The sequence below is a fragment of the Canis lupus genome, chromosome 21 (assembly GCF_003254725.2).
Source record: "Canis lupus dingo isolate Sandy chromosome 21, ASM325472v2, whole genome shotgun sequence".
In the NCBI taxonomy this organism is placed as follows: Eukaryota; Metazoa; Chordata; class Mammalia; order Carnivora; family Canidae; genus Canis; species Canis lupus.
This window is the reverse complement of record NC_064263.1, coordinates 5,446,507-5,469,281: the sequence shown is the minus strand read 5'-3', so window position 1 is coordinate 5,469,281 and position 22,775 is coordinate 5,446,507. Positions and strand designations below refer to the sequence as shown.

At 36.4% G+C, this 22,775-nt stretch overlaps 1 protein-coding gene across 13 annotated transcripts in view; it reads right to left on the bottom strand.

Moving 5' to 3' along the window:
- Positions 1-22,775, bottom strand: part of MTMR2 (myotubularin related protein 2) — a 121,531-nt gene that overhangs the window by 29,841 nt on the left and 68,915 nt on the right. For 8 of the 13 annotated variants that reach the window (XM_025419200.3, XM_025419198.3, XM_025419199.3 and 5 more), the window contains 5 exons: positions 18,678-18,753; positions 14,813-14,907; positions 14,547-14,657; positions 11,600-11,701; positions 10,198-10,281 (listed from right to left, as the gene is read on the bottom strand). In XM_025419200.3, coding sequence (XP_025274985.1) covers positions 10,198-10,281; positions 11,600-11,701; positions 14,547-14,657; positions 14,813-14,907; positions 18,678-18,723 — 438 coding nt within the window. In that variant the 5' untranslated portion in view covers positions 18,724-18,753. Of the gene's footprint in view, positions 1-10,197; positions 10,282-11,599; positions 11,702-14,546; positions 14,658-14,812; positions 14,908-17,965; positions 17,980-18,667; positions 18,754-20,204; positions 20,333-22,775 lie in introns of all 13 variants that reach the window. The other 5 variants (XM_049098785.1, XM_049098787.1, XM_035704166.2 and 2 more) reach the window with 4 other exon arrangements.

The window sequence follows — 22,775 nt, the reverse complement described above, 5'->3', positions numbered from 1 at the left end:
CATTATGCACTGGTACATACCAGCAGCCTCTTTACACTCACACATGCACATATTATTATATTCAGGTTTTGCTAACTTCATTTGATAGATGAAAAAATGAAAGAGGTAATAGAGAATTCCACATACATTCCAGATCTATCCTTTTATTTAAAAGTACATTGTTCCTGAAAAAATTAATATTTTATAAATATAAACACTATACTGGTTCATGAAATTGTTCTAAAATCTGAAATCAAAGGACAGGGGTGCCTGTTTGGCTCAGTCAGTTAAGCTTCTGTCTGCCTTCAGCTCAGGTCATGACCCCAGGGTTCTGGGATAGAGCCCCAAGTCGGGCACCCTGCTTCCTCTCCCTTCTGCCTCTGCCTGCTGCTCCAAGCGACTACTTGTGCGCGCACGCGCGCTCTTTCTATCTCTAATAAAGAAAAAAAATGAAAAGAGTGAATTTTTTAAATTTCATTTTAAAAAAATGAAATCAAAGGGCAGAATGTACTCTCCTTTAAAGAGGTCTTTCTCAAGTAATCAACAAACACCCAAGAAGACATTAATTAACATTAAGAAAGGAGAGAAAATTCTCTCCCAGGAATCATATGGTAAATACCATCTAGAGAGTTTTTCTATTTTTTTAGATTTTATTTATTTATTCATAAGAGACACAACGAGAGAGAGGCAGAGACAAAGGCAGAGGGAGAAGCAGGCTCCCTGCAGGGAGCCCCCTGTGGGACTCAATCCCAGGACCCTGGGATTATGCCCTGAGCCAAAGGCAGATGCTCAACAAATGAGCCACCCAGATGTCCCTCATCAAGAAAGTTTCCATGTATCTCTAGCCATGGTCTGTTTCTTCATTGGTGTCTTACACTCTATTTACACTCTATTTAATTAGCTTAGTCCCAACCTACTTCTTAAGATACACGTCAGCCCCTCCTTCTTGCCTTCCTCAACTTCTTTATATACTAGACAATTGTTCAGGTAAGATCCTTACTTACTTTTTAGAAATAAAAGAAAGACTTAATTAGAAGCTTAAACATATATTTCCATGATAGAACAAAAAAGTACAGTGAACTGGCAAGTTTATAGAAGTGGAACTTTAGCAAAAACCTTAGATACCATCTTTAACTCATCCCTCTTCCTTAACCCCCTACGTCCAATCGAACAATTTCTAATTTTTTCTTCTAAAAGTGCCAAAAGAAAACTTTGCTATTTTCAATCCTCATTACAACTTCCCTAATTCAGGCCATTGTCACTCCTCTCCTGTCCCTCTGCAATCCATTTTCCATGCTGCCTCTCCAATAATCACCTAAGTTATCATGTCATTCCTCTATCTAAAAATTGTCAGTGGTTACCTATTCCTTGTCACATAAAGTATAATTCCTCCATGAACAGGAGTGATGTCACCAAGATGGCAACATAGGTGTTCCTGACTTCACTCTCCATCATAAGAACTAACAACTATTTAAGGACAAGACATCACTGAGAGGATCCTAGAACATGGGACTGAAGTACTTTGGCACTTCAGAGACCCAGAGACACTGCATTAGAAGGTAAGACAAGAGGCTATATGTTGACCTCACTATCCCTCCCCCTAGGCCAGCCTAGCCCAGCCCAGCACCACACAGAGAGGTCTCCCCTGAGCCTCTGGCTCCTCCAGCAGGAAGGAGAACCCAGGGGAAACAACCAGCACCATCCCCCAGCACTGTGGGTGCCTCTACTTTGAGTCTGTACCTCAGGGACTGCAGGGAAATCTGTGGGGCTTATCCCCTGGGAATCTCTGTGATGGAGAAGTGGGAAAGGGCTTCCAACAACCAGCACATGGATCGTGACAAACTGCTTTCACATATGCTGTGCCAAAGGAGTAACCCAAATCGGTGGTTTTGTTCATCTGCAGAGTAGTCAGGAGCATGCACACTCTGACCAGGGAACTCAGCAAGGTGTAGAACTCCCTAATTTGGACCCTCAAACAAGGAGTTTTGCCAGCCCTAAACTCCAGTTTGCCCACCTCTAGACCAGAAGTTACATCATAGCCCCACACACTGCAAAGTGTCTTCCCACCCCATTTGACCAAAAGGACTGGCAAAAACTGGAAGGAGTGTGGACCAGCAGCAGTCAAGCAGGGAGACGGGAGAGAAGAGCTGATTGTTCCCAGAGCAAAGCCAGTACTGGGAGAGCTGCATTCCCAAGCAGGGTAGCTCTTGGCCCTTCCCAACCACTGAAACTGTTTGGGAAACAGAGTAGCTAGAGAGGCCCCTCCCCCTCCTACCAAGGCAAGAAGGCTAAAACACAGACCGAGCAGCTGTGGAGAGTGTCTTCTAGCCCATGTGACCAGAAAGGGCTGGCAACAACTCAGGGTAGCAGTGTAGTCCAATGATACTCAAGCCAAGAAGTGGGTAGATAGCTAAGAATCTGCAGAACAAAACTAGTGGTCCTGTTTGGTCAGGGAACTTGGGATCTAGATCAACTTAGGTTAACATAACAAAGAGCTTTACTGGCTTTAGAACTGTTTCTCCTGCCACACTCAGGAAGGGAATCTAACTCACTGCCAAGCTTACTGCTGAATATAGCTCTCAGCCTGTCTGACCAAGGGACCCAACCAGAGAACACAAGAAGCTAAGAGTTGGTTCCCTGAAAAGAAAAATAAAATTGTAAACTCTTAGGCAGACTAACGAAGGGAAAAAGAGAAAGGGCCTAAATCAACAAAATTATAAATGAAAAAGGAGACATTCCAACTGATAACACAGTAATTCAAATTACTGTAAGAGTTTACTATGAACAACTAATTCCCAACAAACTGGACAACCTAGAAGAAATGGAAACATTCTAAGACAACTTACCGAGACTAAATAAAAAAGAAACAGGTACTCTGAATAGACGGCTTACTAGTAAGGAGATTGAATCAGTAATCAAAAATCTCTCAACAGAGAAAAACCCAAGACCAGATGTGTCACTGGTGAATTTTATTAAAGAAGATCTAACACCAACCCTTCTCAAGCTCTTCCAAAAAACTGAACAAGAGGGAACAATCAAACTCATTTTATGAAGCTAGCATTATCCTGATACCAAAACCAGAAAAAGGATACTACTAGAAAACTACATATCAATATCCTTGATGAATATAAATGTAAAAATTCTCAATAAAATACTAGCAAACAAAATTCAGCAGCACATTAAATGGATCATATACGATGATCAAGTGGAACTGATCCCTGAGATGCAAGGATATTTCAAGATAGGCAAATTAATCAATATGATACATCACATTAGTAGAAAGAATCATGCAATCATCTCAAAATACACAGGAAAAGCATCTGACAGAATTCAACATCCATTCATGATAAAAATTCTTAAATCAGGTAAAGAAGGAACATATCTCAACATAATAAAGGCTGTATTTGACAAGCCCACAGCTAAAATCATTCTCAATGGTAAAAGGTTAAAAGCTCTTCCTCAAAAAAATAAAAAATAAATAAAATAAGTAAATAAAAGCTCTTCCTCTAAGATCAGGAACAAGACAAGGGTGCCCATTTTCACCATTCTCATTCAACAGAAGTCCCAACAAGGGGAAAAAAGGTATTAGAGTTAGAAAGGAAGAAGTAAAACTATGTTTATTTGAGACAAAATAGTTTTATATGTAGAAAATCCTAGACTTAACTCAAAACTATTAGATCTAATCAATGAATTCAGTGAAGATGCAAGATACAAAAATTAACACACAAAAATCAGTAGCACTAAGAATGAATCTACTAATAAAAACAACAAAGAAATCAATCCCATTTATGATAACATCAAAAACAAAATATGGGGCACCTGGGTGGCTCAGTTAGTTAAGCATCTGCCTTCGGCTCAGGTCATGTTCCCAGGGTCCTGAGATCAAGCCCCATGTCAGACTCTCTGCTTAGTGGGGGGCCTACTTGTGCTTTTTCTCACTATCTCTCTCTCTCTCTCTCTCTCTTTCTCTCTCTTTCAAATAAATGAATAAAACCTTTAAAAAAACAATAAAATACTTTGGAATAAATTTAACTGAAGGAGATAAAAGATCTCAACTCTGAAAACTACAGGACATGGAAAAAAGAAATTGGACAATGATGCAAATAAATGGAAAGGTATCCCATGTTCAATAATTGGAAGAATTAATATTGTTAAAATGTCAATATTACCAAAAGCAATCTATAGAGTCAATATAAGCCCTATCAAGATCCCAATGGCATTTATTACAGAAGCAGAAAAAATACTCCTAAAATTTATATGGAACAACAACAACAAAAAACCCAAATAGTCAAAGAAATCCTGAGAAAGAACAATAAAGCCAGAGCTTTTATACTTTCTGATTTCAAGCTATACTATAAAGCCATAGTGATCAAAACAATATGGTACTCACATTAAAACAGATAAATACCCTAACAACAGAATCAAGAAGCTAGAAATAAACTCACACATAGATGGTCAACTAACCTTTGACAAGTGAGCAAAAATCTCAATGGGGAAAAGACAATCTCTTCAATAAACAGTGCTGGGTAATTGGATATTCGTATGTAAAGAATGAAATTGGACCCCATGTATCACACCGTTCACAAAAATTATCTCAAAATGTATTAAAGATTGGGGGTATCTGAGTGGCTCAGTTGGTTAAGCTCATGTCATTATTTCAGGGTTGTGAGATTGAGTCCTGCATCACACTCTGCACTGGGCATGGAGACTGCTTAAGATTCCCTTTCTGTGCTTCCAATCTCTCCTCCCTCTCTTTAAAAAGAAAAAAAAAAGGGGGGGGGGGAATTAAGGACTGAAATGCATTTGTCCTAAAACCATGAAATACCCAGAAGAAAATACCTGAAACCATGAAAGCCCTAGAAGAAAATACAGGAATGGAGTTCCTTGACATGGATCTTAGCAATAAATTTTTTGAATAAGACACCAAAAGCACAAGAAACAAATAAGAAACACTTGGTACTACATCAAATTAAAAAGTTTCTGAACAGCAAAAGAAATCATCAACAAAGTGAAAAGACAACCTACAGAATGAAAAATACTTGCAAACTGTGTATAAATGGTTAATATCCAAAATACATAAAGAACTTATGCAACACAACAGCAAAAACCAAGTCACTTGATACTAATGTAACACTGTATCTTAACTATACTCAAATAAAAAAAAAATTTTAACAGTCGAAGGACCTGAATGAACATTTCTTCAAAAAAGAAAATATAAGAGGATCCCTGGGTGGCTCAGTGGTTTGGCATCTGCCACCAGCCCAGGGCATGATCCCGGAGTTCCAGGATCGAGGCTACATTGGGCTCCCTTCATGGAGCCTGCTTCTCCCTCTGCCCGTGTCTCTGACTCACTCTCTCTCTCTCTGTATCTCTCATGAATAAATAAAATCTTAAAAAAAAAAAAGGAAAATATAAGAGGCCAACAGACACATGAAAAGATTCTCAATATAGTTATTAGGTAAATGCAAATTAAAACCACAATGAGATCACCTCATACCTGTCAGAATGGCCACCATTAGGAATAAGAGCGGGGCAGGGGGGTGGGGGGAGAGATGACAAATGCTAGTGTGGATGTGGAGAAAGGAAACCCTGTTGGTGGGATTGTAAACTTTCAGTCACTATTGAAAACAGTATGGAGGAAGCTCAAAAAATCAAACACAGAACCACAATATGATCCAGCAATTCCACTTCTGTGGATATATACAAGGGAAATGAAAAGAGCAACTCAAAAAGATAACCGCACAACCCATATTCATAGCAGCATTGTTTATTATAGCCAAGACATGGATGCAAACCAAATGTCCACTTGTGGATGAATGGATAAAGAAGCTGTGGTATTCTTATACAATGAAATATTAGTCAACCATGAAAAGAGATGCAAGAAAATCTTATCACTTACAGCAACATGGAAGGACCTTGAGGATATTACGCTAGGTGGAATAAGCCACACAGAGAAAGACTATACTATACGATCTCACTTACATGTGGACTATTACAGAAAAAAAAAAAAAAAAAGAAACTCAGAAAAGGATAGAAAGAACAGATTTGTGGTTGGGAAAGGAAATTGAAGGGAAGGGGTCAGGTGGTAAAAAGGCACAAGCTTCCATCATAAGAGAAATAAATATTAGGGATGTAATGTACAACATGATGACAAAGCTAACAATGCTGTATGATATAGGAAAGTTGTTGAGAGTAAATTCTACGCGTTCTCATAAGGAGATAATTTTTTCCTTTTTTCTTTCTTTTCTTTTTATTCTAGCTAAATGGAAGATGGATGGTAGCTGAACCTATTCTGGTAATCTTTTCACAATATATGTAAATCAAACCATCATGTTTTATACCTTAAATTTACACAGTGATGTATGTCAATTATTTCTCAATAATTCCTTTATGGGACTTAGCAAAGCCCTTCACACTCCAGCGTTCTCCAGTCTGATCTCTTGCCACCCAAGACTCTAGTCAAGCCTATACCAATACTTTCAGTTCCCAAAGGGCTTCATATTCTCTCACTGGAGTACCTGCTTTATCAGTCATTGTATTCACCAAAATTATCAGTTTACTTCTTTGAATCCTCCACTAAATATATGCTCTTGGGAAGTCAGGATTGTGTCTTCCTGTTTCATAGATTTAGTCACTAATATATGTAGTGCTACATAAATTGGATGGACGGATGAGCAAAGGAAGGAAGGAATAAATGAATAAATCAATGAACCACAAGGAAGCCTTTTTTTTTTTTTTTAAAGATTTTTTATTTATTTATTCATGAGAGACACAGAGAGAGAGAGGCACAGACATAGGCAGAGAGAGAAACAGGCTCCATGCAGGGAGCCAAACGTGGGACTCGATCCTAGGTCTCCAGGATCACACCCTGGGCTGAAAGCGGCACTAAACCACTGAGCCACCCAGGCTGCCCCAAGGAAGCCTTTATAAGAAGCAAAATTAGTTTCTCAAGTTTTCTTAGAAAACATGGAGTCAGAGCTAAGATGGTTGGATCACCTGAGAACCTGATACATTACCCCAACCCACGTATGTACTCCCATCTCTCAAGCCCTTCTCATATCCTTAAAAAATCATTCCTTGGGAGAACTATTATTACTGGAGGGATTGTGTCACATTCTTCAGGAAACTGGCAGAGTGAGGGTAGAAGCACGGACTTAAATTACATTAATGGCTATTATCTTCCTATTTGTAGATAAGGTAACACATCTATTGCCCCTAAATGAACTGCCTTCCAAACTGAAAAGTAGAGTTGACTAATCAGCATGCACTTTTTGTAGACGTACTAAAGACTTACTGACAACTACTGATATTCAGCATACATTTTTACACTCTTCTTGCAAATCACTGCCTTTCAGTTAACGTATCCATTTGTCAGAGTCAAGTTACAACCAAAATAACTGGCTTATAGCCTTCCTTAGTTATTTATACTATAGTTCTGAGGATAAATTCTGTTTTCCTTGACTGGACTTGAATGTTTCCCAAATTTGTTAAGCAACACATTTACCTTATGATTAAATATTTCTGCAGAAGACCATGTTCACTTTCTTAATACTGATTTTTACTCTTTTAGCAACTTGATGATTTTCCTTGATCTTATCCACCAATTTCAAGAGTCCTCTGTATAATCACTATATGCATCGAGTTAAAGAAACATCCTCTTACATAACAAATTTAAATAGTTATTAATAATTTTGCCCATTAAAAATTGTATGATCAGCACTATAATGTATAGGTCTATAGAATTAATGTATGTGGCTTTCCTTTCATGTTTTAATGGCTGCACACTATGAAGCTAACCAGTCATGATTTCTGTTTTTAGAGCTTTACAAAGTAATAAAAACAATAATGATCATTTGGATAGATTTCCTTGGTTAATAAAATACCTTCCTATATATTACTAATCCTTCAAACATTCCTATAAAGCAATCCTTATGACCAAGTAAAAAATAAAAGCACTATGACAAAAATGGCTCATTCAAGAACATTTATTTAAGAGTGAGAGTAGAGATAGCATGCAAACTCGGTCTCTTGGTCTTCTAAATGCTATGGAATTCGACTGTGGTAATAGTTGCAGAACTTTGTACGTATGTTAAAAGCCAGTGGACTACACATTAAAGTGGTACATTTTATGGTATGTGAATTACACATCAACTTTAAAGAAAAAAAAGAAGAGGCCCATCTGTATGTTCTGAGATGGTATGTATCCTCCAAAATACATTAAATGAAAAAGGCATAAAATCTCTGAAAGAATACATAGGCAACCAGCAACATTATTTTCTAAGAGTAGAGGTACTGGAATAGTGAGGGACAAGGCTGTCCTGGAAAGAAACCTACCTTTCCATATACCCTTTTGTACTTCTAAATTTTATACAAAGTGCAAGTATTACCACTTGTAATTTTTTTATTGAAAAGAAAAAAAGAAACAGTCTGACGCTTTATCTTTAGTCTTAAGGTTTATATTAAAATATTATCTTCATTTTCTCCTGTAATGTTAGTATACATCAAAATCAACCCTAGAACCTGAATCATCTAACCACAAGAAATACAGTGTTCTCTACACAATATGCCATTTTAGTTACCTCAGAGACAAAGAGCTCTGCAGAAAAGAAGTCGAAAGTTCGTTGAGAAAGTCAAAGATCATAAAACATCTATATCATTTAACATAGAGTTCAATGCTCTATTCTGAAAGCCACATTTCCTAATCTTGTAATTCTCTTTCTATAGGATTATAGTTGTTTATTTACTCTTTATTTTCTCTTTTTCACAGTGACTTATTTCTTTTATGTGGACATGGATATTTCATCTGCTTTCCAGAGTTCTATGTTGGATGCTACTAGAACAGATGGCAATTTTTGCCGAGACCCCCAGAAACTATTTCTCATTTTGACAATTCTAAGGACATTTGTTAGATTTTCTGATTGCTTTCTCACCTAATTCTGACATTGGCTTTTTGAATTAGCAAAAATCTCTCAATATTACTTGTAGACGCTTGATTTTTAGTTGATCCTTTTACTGTGTAGAATCTGCTTCATACTTTGCCAAGCTGATGGCTTTGCAAGTGAATAAGAAATTTTCTGTTTGGGACACCTCGGTGGCTCAGCAGTTGAACATCTACCTTGGGCTCAAGGAGTGATCCTGGCGTTCGGGGATCAAGTCTCACATCGTGTTTCCTGCATGGAGCCTGCATCTCCCTCTGCCTATGTCTCTGTGTCTCTCTCTGTCTCTCATGAATAAATAAATAAAAATCTTTTAAAAAAATTTTTTTTTCCATTTTACTGACCACATGCTATTGAGCAACAAACTCTGTTTCAAGCCATTTGGATATCTGTAGTTCCCTAGTGGTGGTTTTTACTCTTCCTTGCTTTGTGAAACAAACTTAAATAAATTAGAAACTTCATAATTCAAAAGCAATGTTTGAAATCTAAATACAAAAACCACAGTTTATTTTCTATTTGAATTCTAGAATAATCTGGATCTCAAATCTAATGATTACCAAAGAAACAATCAAAGTGTCTGAACTTAAATTCTCAAGAAAGCAGAGTGGACATGTCAAAAGTTAAAGATATTTTAGGTAGAATTTAAATATTCAGAAAAGGGCTCTGGGAAGTAGTGTACTAAGAGAAAATAGGGAGGATGACAGACTGTCACACAGATTTCCAGAATGAATTCTGCTTTTATCTCTTACTGTGGTGAACTACACTGATAGGTTTTCTCATAGTAAACCAACCACCTTAGTCATGATGCATTATTTCTTTTATATACTATCAGATTTTATCTGTTAATATTTTATGTATAAGTGTGTCCTCTATGAAGATCTAAAACTTTCAAAATTTCATGGGGAGCTAAATTATAAGCAGAACTACTAAGAAATTTTTTCAGAATTATAGGATATCCAAAAGAGAAAAGTGTGAGTGAATAATGTTGAATGGCTTATAAGAATATGAAAATGTATTTACCATTTAATTCTTACCATTATTAAACATTTTTTAATAAGCTGGTTCACTTGTTAGCTCTTAGATGAGTAAAGATTCATAAAAGATCACTAGTATTGTATCAAAACAATTTAAAGAAACTGAAAGGCAGACAAGAAATCAGAATTAGCCTTCATTAAAAAAACAACAAAACCCACAAAACTACATAAGGCTGTTTACTTCCACCATTTTTTGTTGTAATGAAAATGATACAGAATATTAAAACTGAAAGAACAAAAGTACATACCTGTCTTCTATACTCTAGAAGAGAGTCATACAGCTTCCACCCATTTTCAGGGAATATTTCTTTGTATTCAAAAGCAAAAAGAGGCTACAAAGCAGTAAACAGAATTAACAGCTACAAAGAGACATTTCAGGAGGTAATGAATCAGAAATGTATCCTTATCACACCCAAAGTTTTCATTTACTTATCTGCAAGGACTTTTTGTATCGGTGTCCTTTTTTATATTGCTCTTTTACCTCTTATTTTATAATTTTGAGTATGTCTTGTTTTTTCATATTTTCAAACACATAGAAAAGCACAGAAGCCCACCACCAAGATGTACAAATGCTAACATACCATCATAGTTTCTTTACATATCAGCTGTTCAGGTTTACTTCTAAATAATGAAAGGCTTTACATAATAAAAGACATCTTCCAATAAAAAATAGTTTTATATCACAGATGTCAGCAGTTAAACAGCTGAAGTTTATGCTATATTTTCTAAAACATACTGAATAAAAATATTTTTTGTGGCATGCAGTGTACCAAAAGAAAATCTAATTTATCATTTATGTAGACAGAATGACAGAAACTATAATGGAAAACATTCAAACAAGAATCAAAAGATCAGTACAGATTCCAAATTTTACTCTCTACTAGCTGTGCCCTTGAGTTCATTGCTGGTTTCAACTCTAAAATAAGGGTAAATAGGGATCCCTGGGTGGCACAGCGGTTTAGCGCCTGTCTTTGGCCCAGGGCACGATCCTGGAGACCCGGGATCAAATCCCACATCGGGCTCCCGGTGCATGGAGCCTGCTCCTCCCTCTGCCTCTCTCTCTCTCTCTGTGTGACTATCATAAATAAATAAAAAATTAAAAAAAAAACTTATAAAATAAGGGTAAATAATATTTATTACCACAGGGCTAATGTGGAAGTTAGATTATACAATGTTGATGAGGGGGCCTAACACCCCATCACTAGCAGATAGCAGGAATTCAGCTAAGTATTTGCCCACTCTTTCTTCCTAAAATTGCTAGACCTAACTCTCAGCTCCTAATTAAAAAGGAGATTTCAACTCCTAATGAAGACCACAGATAGCTTTTCATCATGGGAACACCCTGGAGAGAAAAATCATATGATTATAGAATGTCCACAGGCAGGAACAGACCTCACCAATCAGCCAGCCCAGGCTTCTCATTTCATACTAAAACAAACAAACAAAACAAAACAAAACAAAACAAAACAAAACAAAACAACAACAACAAAAAAAACACCTGTTCCAAGGGATTAGATTACACCTAACTTATACAACAGGTTTAATAGCAAAGTAGGATCGCAAATGTAGATTCTAGGTAGCCTAGATAAGTTTCTTTACACCGCACCAAAAATTAAGATACACATTTTTCAAAGATAAAAAACATCTTACCAGGTTATTAGAGACAGGAAATGCATATTTCATTAGATTCTCAAAGATGGATCTTCTTGTTCGCCCCTCAGGTTTATGAGCAAACCGTAAATTCCGAATATCCTAGAAAAGATTTAGGTTCCAAGACATCTATAACTGTTCACCTTTTATTTAATGAACACAGAGGGTAGCTTGGAACTATCTTGTAAAATGTTAAGGTATGTGAATGTGAAATACAAAAATAAGACAGCAGTTCCTGGAAGCAGGGAAATCACAATGCCTTATTGAAAGAGAAAAAAAACACACACAAAACCCTCTAATACAAGGCAAAATTCAGAGCACAGAAATTTTATTTCTGCTTATGTACTCAGGATAGACCAGGAAAGGAGACACCATCTGATGCATGCACTAGAGATAAGAGATATTAAATCTAAAAAAAAAAAAAAAAAAAAAAGAGATATTAAATCTGAAGCTCACTATCATCACTGATACACAACTCAGTGTATGTCCTTTCCCTATGAAAGCCCATTTTCTGTCATGAATTTCCCTATTAAAAACCTGATTAGCTCGTGTTTTATTTCCAAAGTGTCTTTGCTTCCATCATGCCCGGTCCTAACTTTCCTACTTCACATCCCTTCCCAGGGCTCATTTTCATTGGCTCTTCCTAAGACTCTTGCTACTAGACTGACAGAATTACTCTCCACGTCTAAGTTCGTCAAACATCTCCTAGCATATGTATATGCTAAGGAAAACACGGGGGAAAAAAAAAAAGGAAAACACGGGGATTAAGAATAATTTCACGACTACTCATTTTATCTAAGTGTTTTAATCTAAGGCAGAATTCAAAATAGCTTTATTATATCCCATTCTGTAAAAGTGAATACAGAGACACTGTACTCTAATGCACCTGTAGTACATGAACAAGTAGGGCATTTTATTACAAATTTGATCCAAAACTAGGACGCTAGCCTTATCATACTTTAAAACAAACATGGGCAGAAACCAAAGGTAATACCTTATTTTTTCCCTCAGTATATATCTTTAAACAACTAGTAGATATATCCATAATTACTTCATTAATTATAGTTATCTAGAAGTACCAAAGCAGGGGCCCTACAAATGTTTGGGTTTGTTGATAATGGTCTTGTTTCAAGGAAGAAATTATATTTAACATGACCAAGATTTAAAAGTCTCCCTCTCTCGTGTCCTCTTATATTCTATGCTCTATTTACTCTTAGATTACAGAAAAGTGATCAGGAGACAATGTGCTCGACACATGGTTGACAGCTACTAATACTCTTAAGAGCCCTTCTGACTATAACAGAAAGGCATAAAAATAACTATTACAAAGTCATTACCTTTATTACTAGATTCACAAAACTTCTAATATTATCATAAGAAAGTAACTTATGAATTACTAGAATTAAAATGTGCATGGGTGTTAATTAGGCCATAATGAGAACAGTGACCTACTGAGGTGACTCCAGGTATGAAATAGCTATGACTGAAAAGAATGATGAAAAATTTAGGTTTCCTTCAAGTATCAATACATTTAAGGAATATGAGTTAGACATCATCAAATTAGAACACCAATGGGATATCTCCTCACACCTGTCAGAATGGCTAAAATCAAAAACTCAAGAAACAACAAGTGTTGGTGAGGATGTGGAGAAAAAGGAACCCTCCTGCACCCTTGATGGGAATTCAAAATGGCACAAACACTGTGGAAAACAGTATGGAGGTTACTCGAAAAATTAAAAATAGAACTATCCTACAATCCAGTAATCACATTACTGGGTATTTACACTAAGAATACAAATACACTAATTTGAATGGATACATGCTTCCCTATGTTTATTGCAGCATTATTTGCAATAGCCAAACTATGGAAGCAGTCCAAGTGTCCATCAGTGGATGAATGGATAAAGAAGATGAAGAAAAAAAAAATATATATATATACACACACACACACATACACACACATAAAACGGTATATTACTCAAATGTAAAAAGAATGAACTCTTACCATTTGCAATGTCAAGGATGTAGTTATCTCTAACTATATTATTATATTATTACTATTAGTAGAATATAATAATAATTAGTAGTAGTAGTATAATGTTAAGCAAAATAAGCCAGTCAGAGAAAGACAAACACCATATGATTTCACTCCTATGCAATTTAAGAAACAAATGAACAAAAGAAAAAAAGAGAGACGAACCAGGAAACAGACTCTTAACTATAGAAAATCGATGGTTACCAGAGGGGAAATGGGTGGGAGATGAAGGAAATAGGTGATGGGGACTAAGAGTACATTTATCTTGATGAAAACTGAGTAACAAATGGAACTATTTAATCACTATATTGTCCACCCGAAACTAATACAACACTGTATATTAACTACATTGGAATTAAAATTTTACAACAGGTAAATTCTCTGAGTTAGAGAATATTCATGGCAATAATAAATACAGGGAGGAAAATAAAATGGAGCTGATCATGAGGAAAAAAAGAATATGAGTTAGATAAGAAAATAGGAAAGGTATGTAATGTCACATTTTCTACACCATTGTTTAGGAAGCAGAAAAATTATGAGAACTATAAATAGAAAAGACAGGTGATGATGAATATATGAGAGCCAGTTCTTCCACTATGAAGTCCTATGCCTTCACTGCTCAGCCCTGCTTCCAATTTGTAAATTAAAGGTAATAATGTCTATCATGCCTACTTCAGATTTTTTGAGGCTCAGCATGAAATAATCAATGTCAAAGTACCTTGTACAAGGTCCAAAAGAATTCAAGCCTAATTCATAACAGATCACCTTTTATTACTCCTAAATGTTAAGTCTTCTAGAATGATATTTCAGTATGAAATGTATTTGACAGTTTGGAAACCAGTTTCTACCTATAGGCTCTATTTAATAGAAAGCTTTTCAAAACAAATAAAATCACATAAATATAACATTTACCTTACACACAGTCTCCAGTCCATAAGAATTTTCACCTCGACTAGAAGCACCGCCAATTTTTTCTACTCTACTTATTACACCAAGAGAGGCATCCAGGACAAATGGGGGATCCTAAAGGAAGGAAAGAAATAAACTATTAAAACTGAGCAATTGATTCTGTACAATTATCTTAATTAGAAATGCCTGAATTAAAAATGAGCAAAAATGAACAAAACTGCGAACAACACACAGATGTACATATAAAAATCTAATTCAACAAGTCTTACCCGCTCCATGCTTTTAAAATATAACCTGTAATTGGTGACAGTCAGAGTTCCTCGTACAGCACCAGTGAATGGACATATATAAGTTACATCTTTGGCTGCAAAAACAAAGAGTCCACATTTTAGTATATATCATGCACTATTAAAAACTGCACTTTCATCTCTTCACAAGTGAAATATACTAAAATCCTGACTGCTGTTCTAACCTATGCTCAAATATCACAGAATCAGTGTCCCAACAGAACTCAGAAGCCAAATCTAGGCTTGTGACCATGCAGAAACTTGGCAAGGACTAAAGAGGCAGAGATAGCCCCTACCCTCAGACAGGAGACAAGGCTAGCCACTACCCCTGCTGGATAAAACACTTGTGGAAGCTGGAGTAGTGGTAGAAGGGTAGTAGTAAAGTGGTTAATAACTGCAAGTGTCTCAAGCCACAGTCACCAGTCATCACAGTTTCTAGATCACCTCACCAATCTGCTGGTTGTCTTCTGCTCAGTCTGATTTGTCAACATGCCTCTAAAAATATATCTGTAATATATGATACCAGAAACTCCTGACTTGATTATACTAACAGGGAAAATACTGTCAGAGAAATGCAATGTATATGAAACTATAATTTCTTAGAAAGATAATAGTAAAATAAGAGAATATTATATTCCTGACCAAGCAACTGATGTCGAACCTTGTAGACAAATAACTATGAACATTGTTCTATTAAATGAGAATTGATGAATCTACACAGCATAATGCTTTTTAAACATTCATTAAGCAAGATAACTCAGCTACCACTAGCTCAAAATAATATTTAATATGGTAGAGTTCATAATGCCCACTCCAAACTTTTTTACACCTTAAGATATTCATAAATCCCTGGTATGTCATTACAGCAGCAAACGAATAAATAAAGAAGTATCTTCATCACTCCAGAGAGGAAGGCACTACTAGGAGGAACAAATTGCTAAGAACTTTCCAGGGATATAAAATACATTTAATAAGTTATTACAACTTCCTGACCTTGCTTTTTACTCACCACTTCAAAGGACTGAACACTTTGTAGGCAAGCTAAAATGAGACTGATCTTATAACAAACATTTCTAACCTTCAAAATCTTCCCTCAGGAATGTTCAAGAATGAGCTACATTTTTTTGAATTGTTTCCAATGCATGTTTCATTTAGAGGGACGTCTTTAAAATTAAATAAACCCGGGCAGCCCTGGTGGCTCAGCAGTTTAGCGCCTCCTTCAGCCCAGGGCGTGATCCTGGAGACCCAGGATCGAGTCCCATGTCAGGCTCCCTGCATGGAGCCTGTTTCTCCCTCTGCCTGTGTCTCTGCCTCTTTCTCTCTCTCTGTATCTCTCATGAATTAATTAATTAATTAATTATTAATATAAATAAAATTAAATTAAATAAACCCATTATTATGGAAAGATACACAAACCTGCCTTGCATACATTTTCTCGCTCTCATAAATTTTCACCTCAAGTAGAGAAGTTTTATTAAATGTTACTAAAACACTTCTGGATTCTTTCCAGAGCCAGTTTTCTTACTCACACAGGAAAATCAACCTCATTATTCTATATGCTACTACAAGAAATGTCCCTGTTAGTCCCATGTTTTTGTTACACCTTACCCTTTGATAATATTCATCAAAGTACTTCCAAAATTGAAAGTACTATACATACATAAGGGTTTTATCTCTGTTACTGTTATCATCAATCATTAGGCTCTGCTCTGTTTTGTCCCCTTTACCCTTCCTCCTCAGGCTGGCAGCTGCAAGAGAGAGTCTATGCTTAGCAGGGTTTGCATCAGGCAGATGAGACATTCTGACCGGAAACCATACTAGAGCAAATGATAATAGTAACCACCAGCTCTGATGGCCTAGCACTTCGAAGTTTATGAAGTATTTTTCACCTTGAGTACTTCCTTTAACCTCAATATACCAAACCTTGTATATAAGACCTATAATTATACCTACAAATTTTAAATGAGAATACCTGGGCTCAGAGAAGCATAACAAATAGCCTAATATTTCATAACCAGGAACTGCTAAGATTAAGACTTGAATGCAGTTGCTCTGATGACAAATTCAAGTCTCTTTCCATCACACCATGCAAAGCCAAGCCGCTTAACATAGCACCATCTGACTCCTGTGTTAAAGGTTGAAACACTGGACTCTGGGGCTCTCTCTTCTCCTGATATGTCCAGGCCACGATACTCTGAGACTGTTACTTCCTTAAAAGCATGCTGTGATGTTCCGAACACTAACTTAAAAAACTAAACTGCAGATTGACATTAGACCAACTAAACATCGAATGTCTTTTCTACAGGAATTAACATATTCTAGGTCATTCTAGCCTTATGCTTTATGTTAAATATCATTTTTACATACCATCAATTTTGAATCAGAATATTTAATATATTAGGTATTCCTCTAAATTCTGCAATACTGGTACTGCCTAGTGGTACCAAAAGAGCTTAGATTTACTAACCCTCTCAAATTTTCACTGAGTTCACGGGAAGAAGCCATATTTTCTGTGAGATAGGCTAAAGTGACCTTGAAAATACATATCTATAAGGACATAAAATTTATACAAATGTAATAGACGAGAGCATAGAATCTGTACAGAAAAAGAGGCACAAAAACATACTCTAAGTAATACAATGAAAGGGAAGTCCATCCAGGTGTAGGATCCTAAAAAGTCTGAGGAACATAGGCATGTGAGTTATGCCCCAATGGCAGGTAACCTTTAGATAGGCAAAAATGGTGAGATGTCACTCAATGCACAGGAAGAACTGAATCCAAGATACAGAAGTAGAGAAGTAAAGGACCTACCTGGACAAAAATAAATATACAGTCTGGCTTGCTCTAGTTCACACAGTACCACACTCTCTTCATTCCTCAACTTCCCTCGCTGGCTCCTCTTCTACCACACATTATAAATTGATAGTAAAATAAAAGATGGTTTTTTTTGGTTAAGAAACCCTTTACTTTATTCTCCTAATTTATTCCTCCAAAGCTATGGTATTTTGTAGACTACCACACAGATTTAACAAAGTAAAAGCATGAAGACAAAAAAAATATATCTTAAATGTCTGTTGCCAGTCCATACAATAAGTTAATGCTTAGTTCTTTAGGCTGCAAAAGAAAAACACTTACATGCAAACAGCTTGCTTTGCAATGGAGATGAAATATTTTCATCCAAAAATTGACACGAGTTTATTCAGAGTAGAAAAAAGTAAGGGAAACAAAAAGAATGTATTTTAAGAAAAATCACTTGTACAAAGAAACAATTTAATGTTTTATCTAGGCAAACCAGTCATTCAAAAAAAAAAAGTCTTCAGTCATTCAAAACAATGAAATATTCTTTTGAAAATTCAGCAAAGGGACGCCTGGGTGGCTCAGTGGTTGAGCATCTGCCTTCAGCTCAGGGCGTGATCCTGGAGTTCCGGGATCGAGTCCCACATCAGGCTCCATGCATGGAGCCTGCTTCTCCCTCTGCCTATGTCTCTGCCTCTCTCTCTGTGTCTCTCATGAATAAATAAATTAAAAAAAAAAAAAAGGAAAGAAAAGAAAATTCAGCGTTTAAAAAAAAAGCCACCTACTTTGAATGAATGTAAAGCAATCCAGGGAAGAAGCATAATATATTTGAATTTGCATGTTTCCCTAAAGTCCAATTACAAACATAACCAATAGGTGTGGTAGATCTAGGCTCAGAGGACACACCAAATGTTGGGAAGATTGGCAGCAATGAACGCGGCCAGACAGGTGGTATCTTGGACAGTGAACCTGGTCTCTATCCATCAAGAGTACTAATAATCTGTGCACTCAGAAAGGAGAAAGAAATTCAACAAAAAATACCATTACAGACCCATGTCTTTAATATTTTCTCCTGGAAGCAAGGGTGGTTCTTCCATTTCTGCTAATTTGTTAGATTCCCTCAGGACCTGGATTGGAAACGGGAGGAGGGAGCAAGAAAAGAAACATGTTTTATTCAAAGGCTGTTTTTTAACTCAAATTTCAATTGAGCATGCTTGCTTTTAATTTAAAGTTATAACATTATATCACAGATGCAACTTTAAATCAAATTATAAAAATTGTGGTATTGGCATGTACAACATGTGAAGTTGCTATTTTTCTACACAGCATTTCCTAAGTGCCTACCTTCATGTACAGTACCATAAAAACACCTGACACGTTTTCTCAATGTATTCCACAACAGCCCTATAAAGGGTAGGTGTTATTATCCTCATTTCCTAAATGAGGAGAAACGAGCCAGAAGGGACAATTAACTTGGTCAAGATCACTCAGCTAACAAGTTAGAATCTAGATATGAATTATAGTTAGGGAACTGCACAGCCCATGTTCTTTCCATCTAGCCATGCCCAGGGGCCTTAGTTCAAACCCGGATAAAATCAAGCTCTGATGTAGATTTAATGTTTAGAGAATTTGGAAATGATGGTGATAAAGTATCTTGTTGAAAAAGACTTATTAAATAGATTAAAATCATGATCAACAACTGTTACTGAACACGACACTAGATTCCAAGAATGTAAAGATAGAGAAATACAATGTATAATGGATTGACAACCCAAATAAGATACAAACACACATACACACACACACGTTGTCATATGCTAAATATAAATACATCCCCCTAGCTACTACCATGAGCCTCCTCACCCCCACCTCTTTCACAACCAAACAATAATGGTCATTGTCTCCAATTTTTTAGCTCCCAGTAATTCCATGACATTCTGCAATCTGGCTTTGCCATCTAACCCAACCCTTCCAAGGAACCCATGTTCTTCCCAATGACCTCATTATTAAAGAAAATGAACATTTCTCAGTCTTTATTTTTATCTCTCAACTACATTTGACACTACCTATACTTGTCTGCTTCTGAAGGCACACTGTCCTATTAAACTCTTCCCTCTTGACCATTCTTTTTCTTTTTTTTTTTTTTAAAGATGATTTTTTTAAAATTTTTATTTATTTATGATAGTCACAGAGAGAGAGAGAGGCAGAGACACAGGCAGAGGGAGAAGCAGGCTCCATGCACTGGGAGCCCAACGTGGGATTCGATCCCGGGTCTCCAGGATCGCGCCTTGGGCCAAAGGCAGGCCCCAAACCACTGCGCCACCCAGGGATCCTGACCATTCTTTTTCATTTGACCTTTAATTCCCTTTTCTCAACCTTATTGTTCCTCAGAGGTTTGTCTGTATCTCGCTTTACTCACTTCCTGATATCTTATACCTTATCTATGACTTCACCTAACTTCAATCTACAATGCCAGCTGAGATTTTTTTTTGGACGCTAGGTTCCATTCGTCCAAATGCTAATGTTCCTCCCTTCAGATGTCCCCCAGACACCTGAACTCAAAAGATCTCAAACTGACCTTTGTTCCAAACTTAGCAAAGGACACAGCATCAATTTGGTTTAGGCTAAGCCAGTTTGAGGTCAGGGCAGAGCAGTGGTCTCTGCGCAGCCAGGTCTTCTGCTTCAACCTGGACTCATTTCATTAGACTAAAAAAAAAAACAAAAACAAACAAACAAACAAAAAAAAAAAACAACAAGACCACTAGAAAAAAGATTCTCAAAGATTTGTTTTAAGTAACTTTTGACTTTTATTTCCTTCAGTCCGAAAAATAGACTTAGAGTCTTCAAAACAAGGGAAAGAGGAAGAAAAAAAACCACTGCTGCTTTAAAGGTCACCTTCTGGAGGCCCTCACACTTGGGTAGAGGTCTCTTAAGCAGGATCTCCTATCTGGCACTTACACCACTCCTAACCACTTATCTGTTTTCCTGCTACCAGACTCTGAGAGAAGAGATATATCTTTAGAATACCAGATAGAAATATAACACGAGCCATATATGTAATTTTTAATTATCTATATAGTCACATTAAACAAAGAAAAATAGGCAAAATTCATTCTAATAATATATTTTATTTAATCTAATAAGTAAAAAATATTGTCATTTCAACATGTCATACTCATTTTTGAAGTATTAATGATATATTTTATATTCTTTTATTCATATACACCTTAGAAATCCAGAGTGTATTTTCTACTTATAGCATATCTCAGTCTAGCACATTTCAAGTGCTCAATAGCCATATTTCTAGTGATGCCCATACTAGGCAGTACTAATCTAATGACTTTAATTCTTTTTGATAATTAAGTCATTCCTTAGTTTAAGTTAGGTGCTTAGGGAGGATTAGATAAAAGGGTTAGACATTGCCACAGCCCAGTGTTCACCTAAGGCCAATAAACTAAGGTCTATAAAGAATAAATTAATTCTGTTCAATAAACTTGCAGTCTAAATAAATTATAACATACTTTCAAAAGTTTAATTGTTTCATAAAGTAATCTTAATGCAATACCTAAAGAACTAAAATATATATACATATAATTTTTTATATTCCACATTCGAAAATTCATAAAATGTCATATTTTTGAATGGCACCTAGTTGCCAGTTCCTGATATAGCTTTTTATGAAGTCATAGAAGAAAGAAAGAGATCAAAAGGAGGGAGGGAGAAAAAGATAGAGGAAGAGAAAGAGGAAGGATGAGCCTATGAAGATGCAGAAAAGCAGGTTATAAACTTGAAATATGCAAATATATAGACTTTTCCTGGGTTCCAATCCCATCTGTGCTAAGTACATGCTAAGTACTCTTGGGCAGAGTGCTCAACTTCGTTATGCCTCTATAAAATGGTAATAATACTACTGCCCCACAAAACTGTTAAATGAGTTAATACATTTAAAGCATTTATACCAGGGTCAACACATAATATATAACTTAATAAATATTTTCTATTAATCACAATAATAGAAATTCAGACTAACAACTGATGACTAAAATCTGGTAAAATTTTCTACTAATCATGAAAACAACAGAATTAGATTGAAATACACAAACAGGACACCTGGGTGGCTCACTCAGGTAAGTGTCTGCCTTCAGCTCAGTTCACGATCCTGGAGTGGGGATGGAGCCCCGCATCGGGCTTCCTGCTCAGTGGGGAGTCTGCTTCTCTCTTTCTCTCTCTCTCTCTCTCTCTCTCTCTCTCTCTCTCCCCCTGCCCCTCTCCTCCCTGCTTGTGCTCTCTCTCAGGCTTTCTCTCAAATCTTTTTAAAAAGGTACAAATAACAACACAGTACAAAAAGAACCAAAATCAAACATTCAATATGTGAAAGATCATTTAAAATGCTTTATCCTTTGCCCTCATCTACCACCAGACTTGGAAATAACAAAGATTATGTCACGACAAAGCCCCAGGAATTCCCACACTGCACAGGTATACATCCTTGTAGCTGCTACGGTGTCGTTCACCACGACTTCCACTCTTTCTAGATTTCTACACTCAGAAGAAAACTGCCAACCTCAGAAAATGTGTGTTGTATACAGGGATAGAGAGGAAGGCAGTTCTGGCACAAACACACAGTATACAGAAGGCATAATCTTCAAAGTAAAGCTTTATAAAGTGAGAAAATAGGGAAACTCATGCAAGTAGTGCATGTTCAGAGCCATAGACTCTCTTATACTTGCACTGACAAGAATGTCAGAGAGCAAGGCAATGAAGAAAAGCTAGTCAAGATCCCATATCTGCTCAGAAAAGCTGTCCAAGATGGCAGACTTTTAACACTTAGGCATACACTAGAGGATATACATAAACAACTCACTTTAGAGCTGAAGATACAAAAAGGAACCCAAATGAGTAAACAGAGCAGGGCCAAGGGCAATCCAGACCCTTTGTTGGCAAACAATGATTATGAACAAACTTATCCTTAAATAGAAGAGAAAAAAACAGTCTAGAAAAAAGGATTATTTGCAAGGAAAAGGAGGTATCAGCCTGAGGCTCAACAAAAAAGCAGTCTTCTGAAAAGAATTCTCTATAGCCATTAGTAGAAACATTTATAAGCTATTTGGTATAACCAAAAGGAAATCGACCATATTCCTTAAGAAAT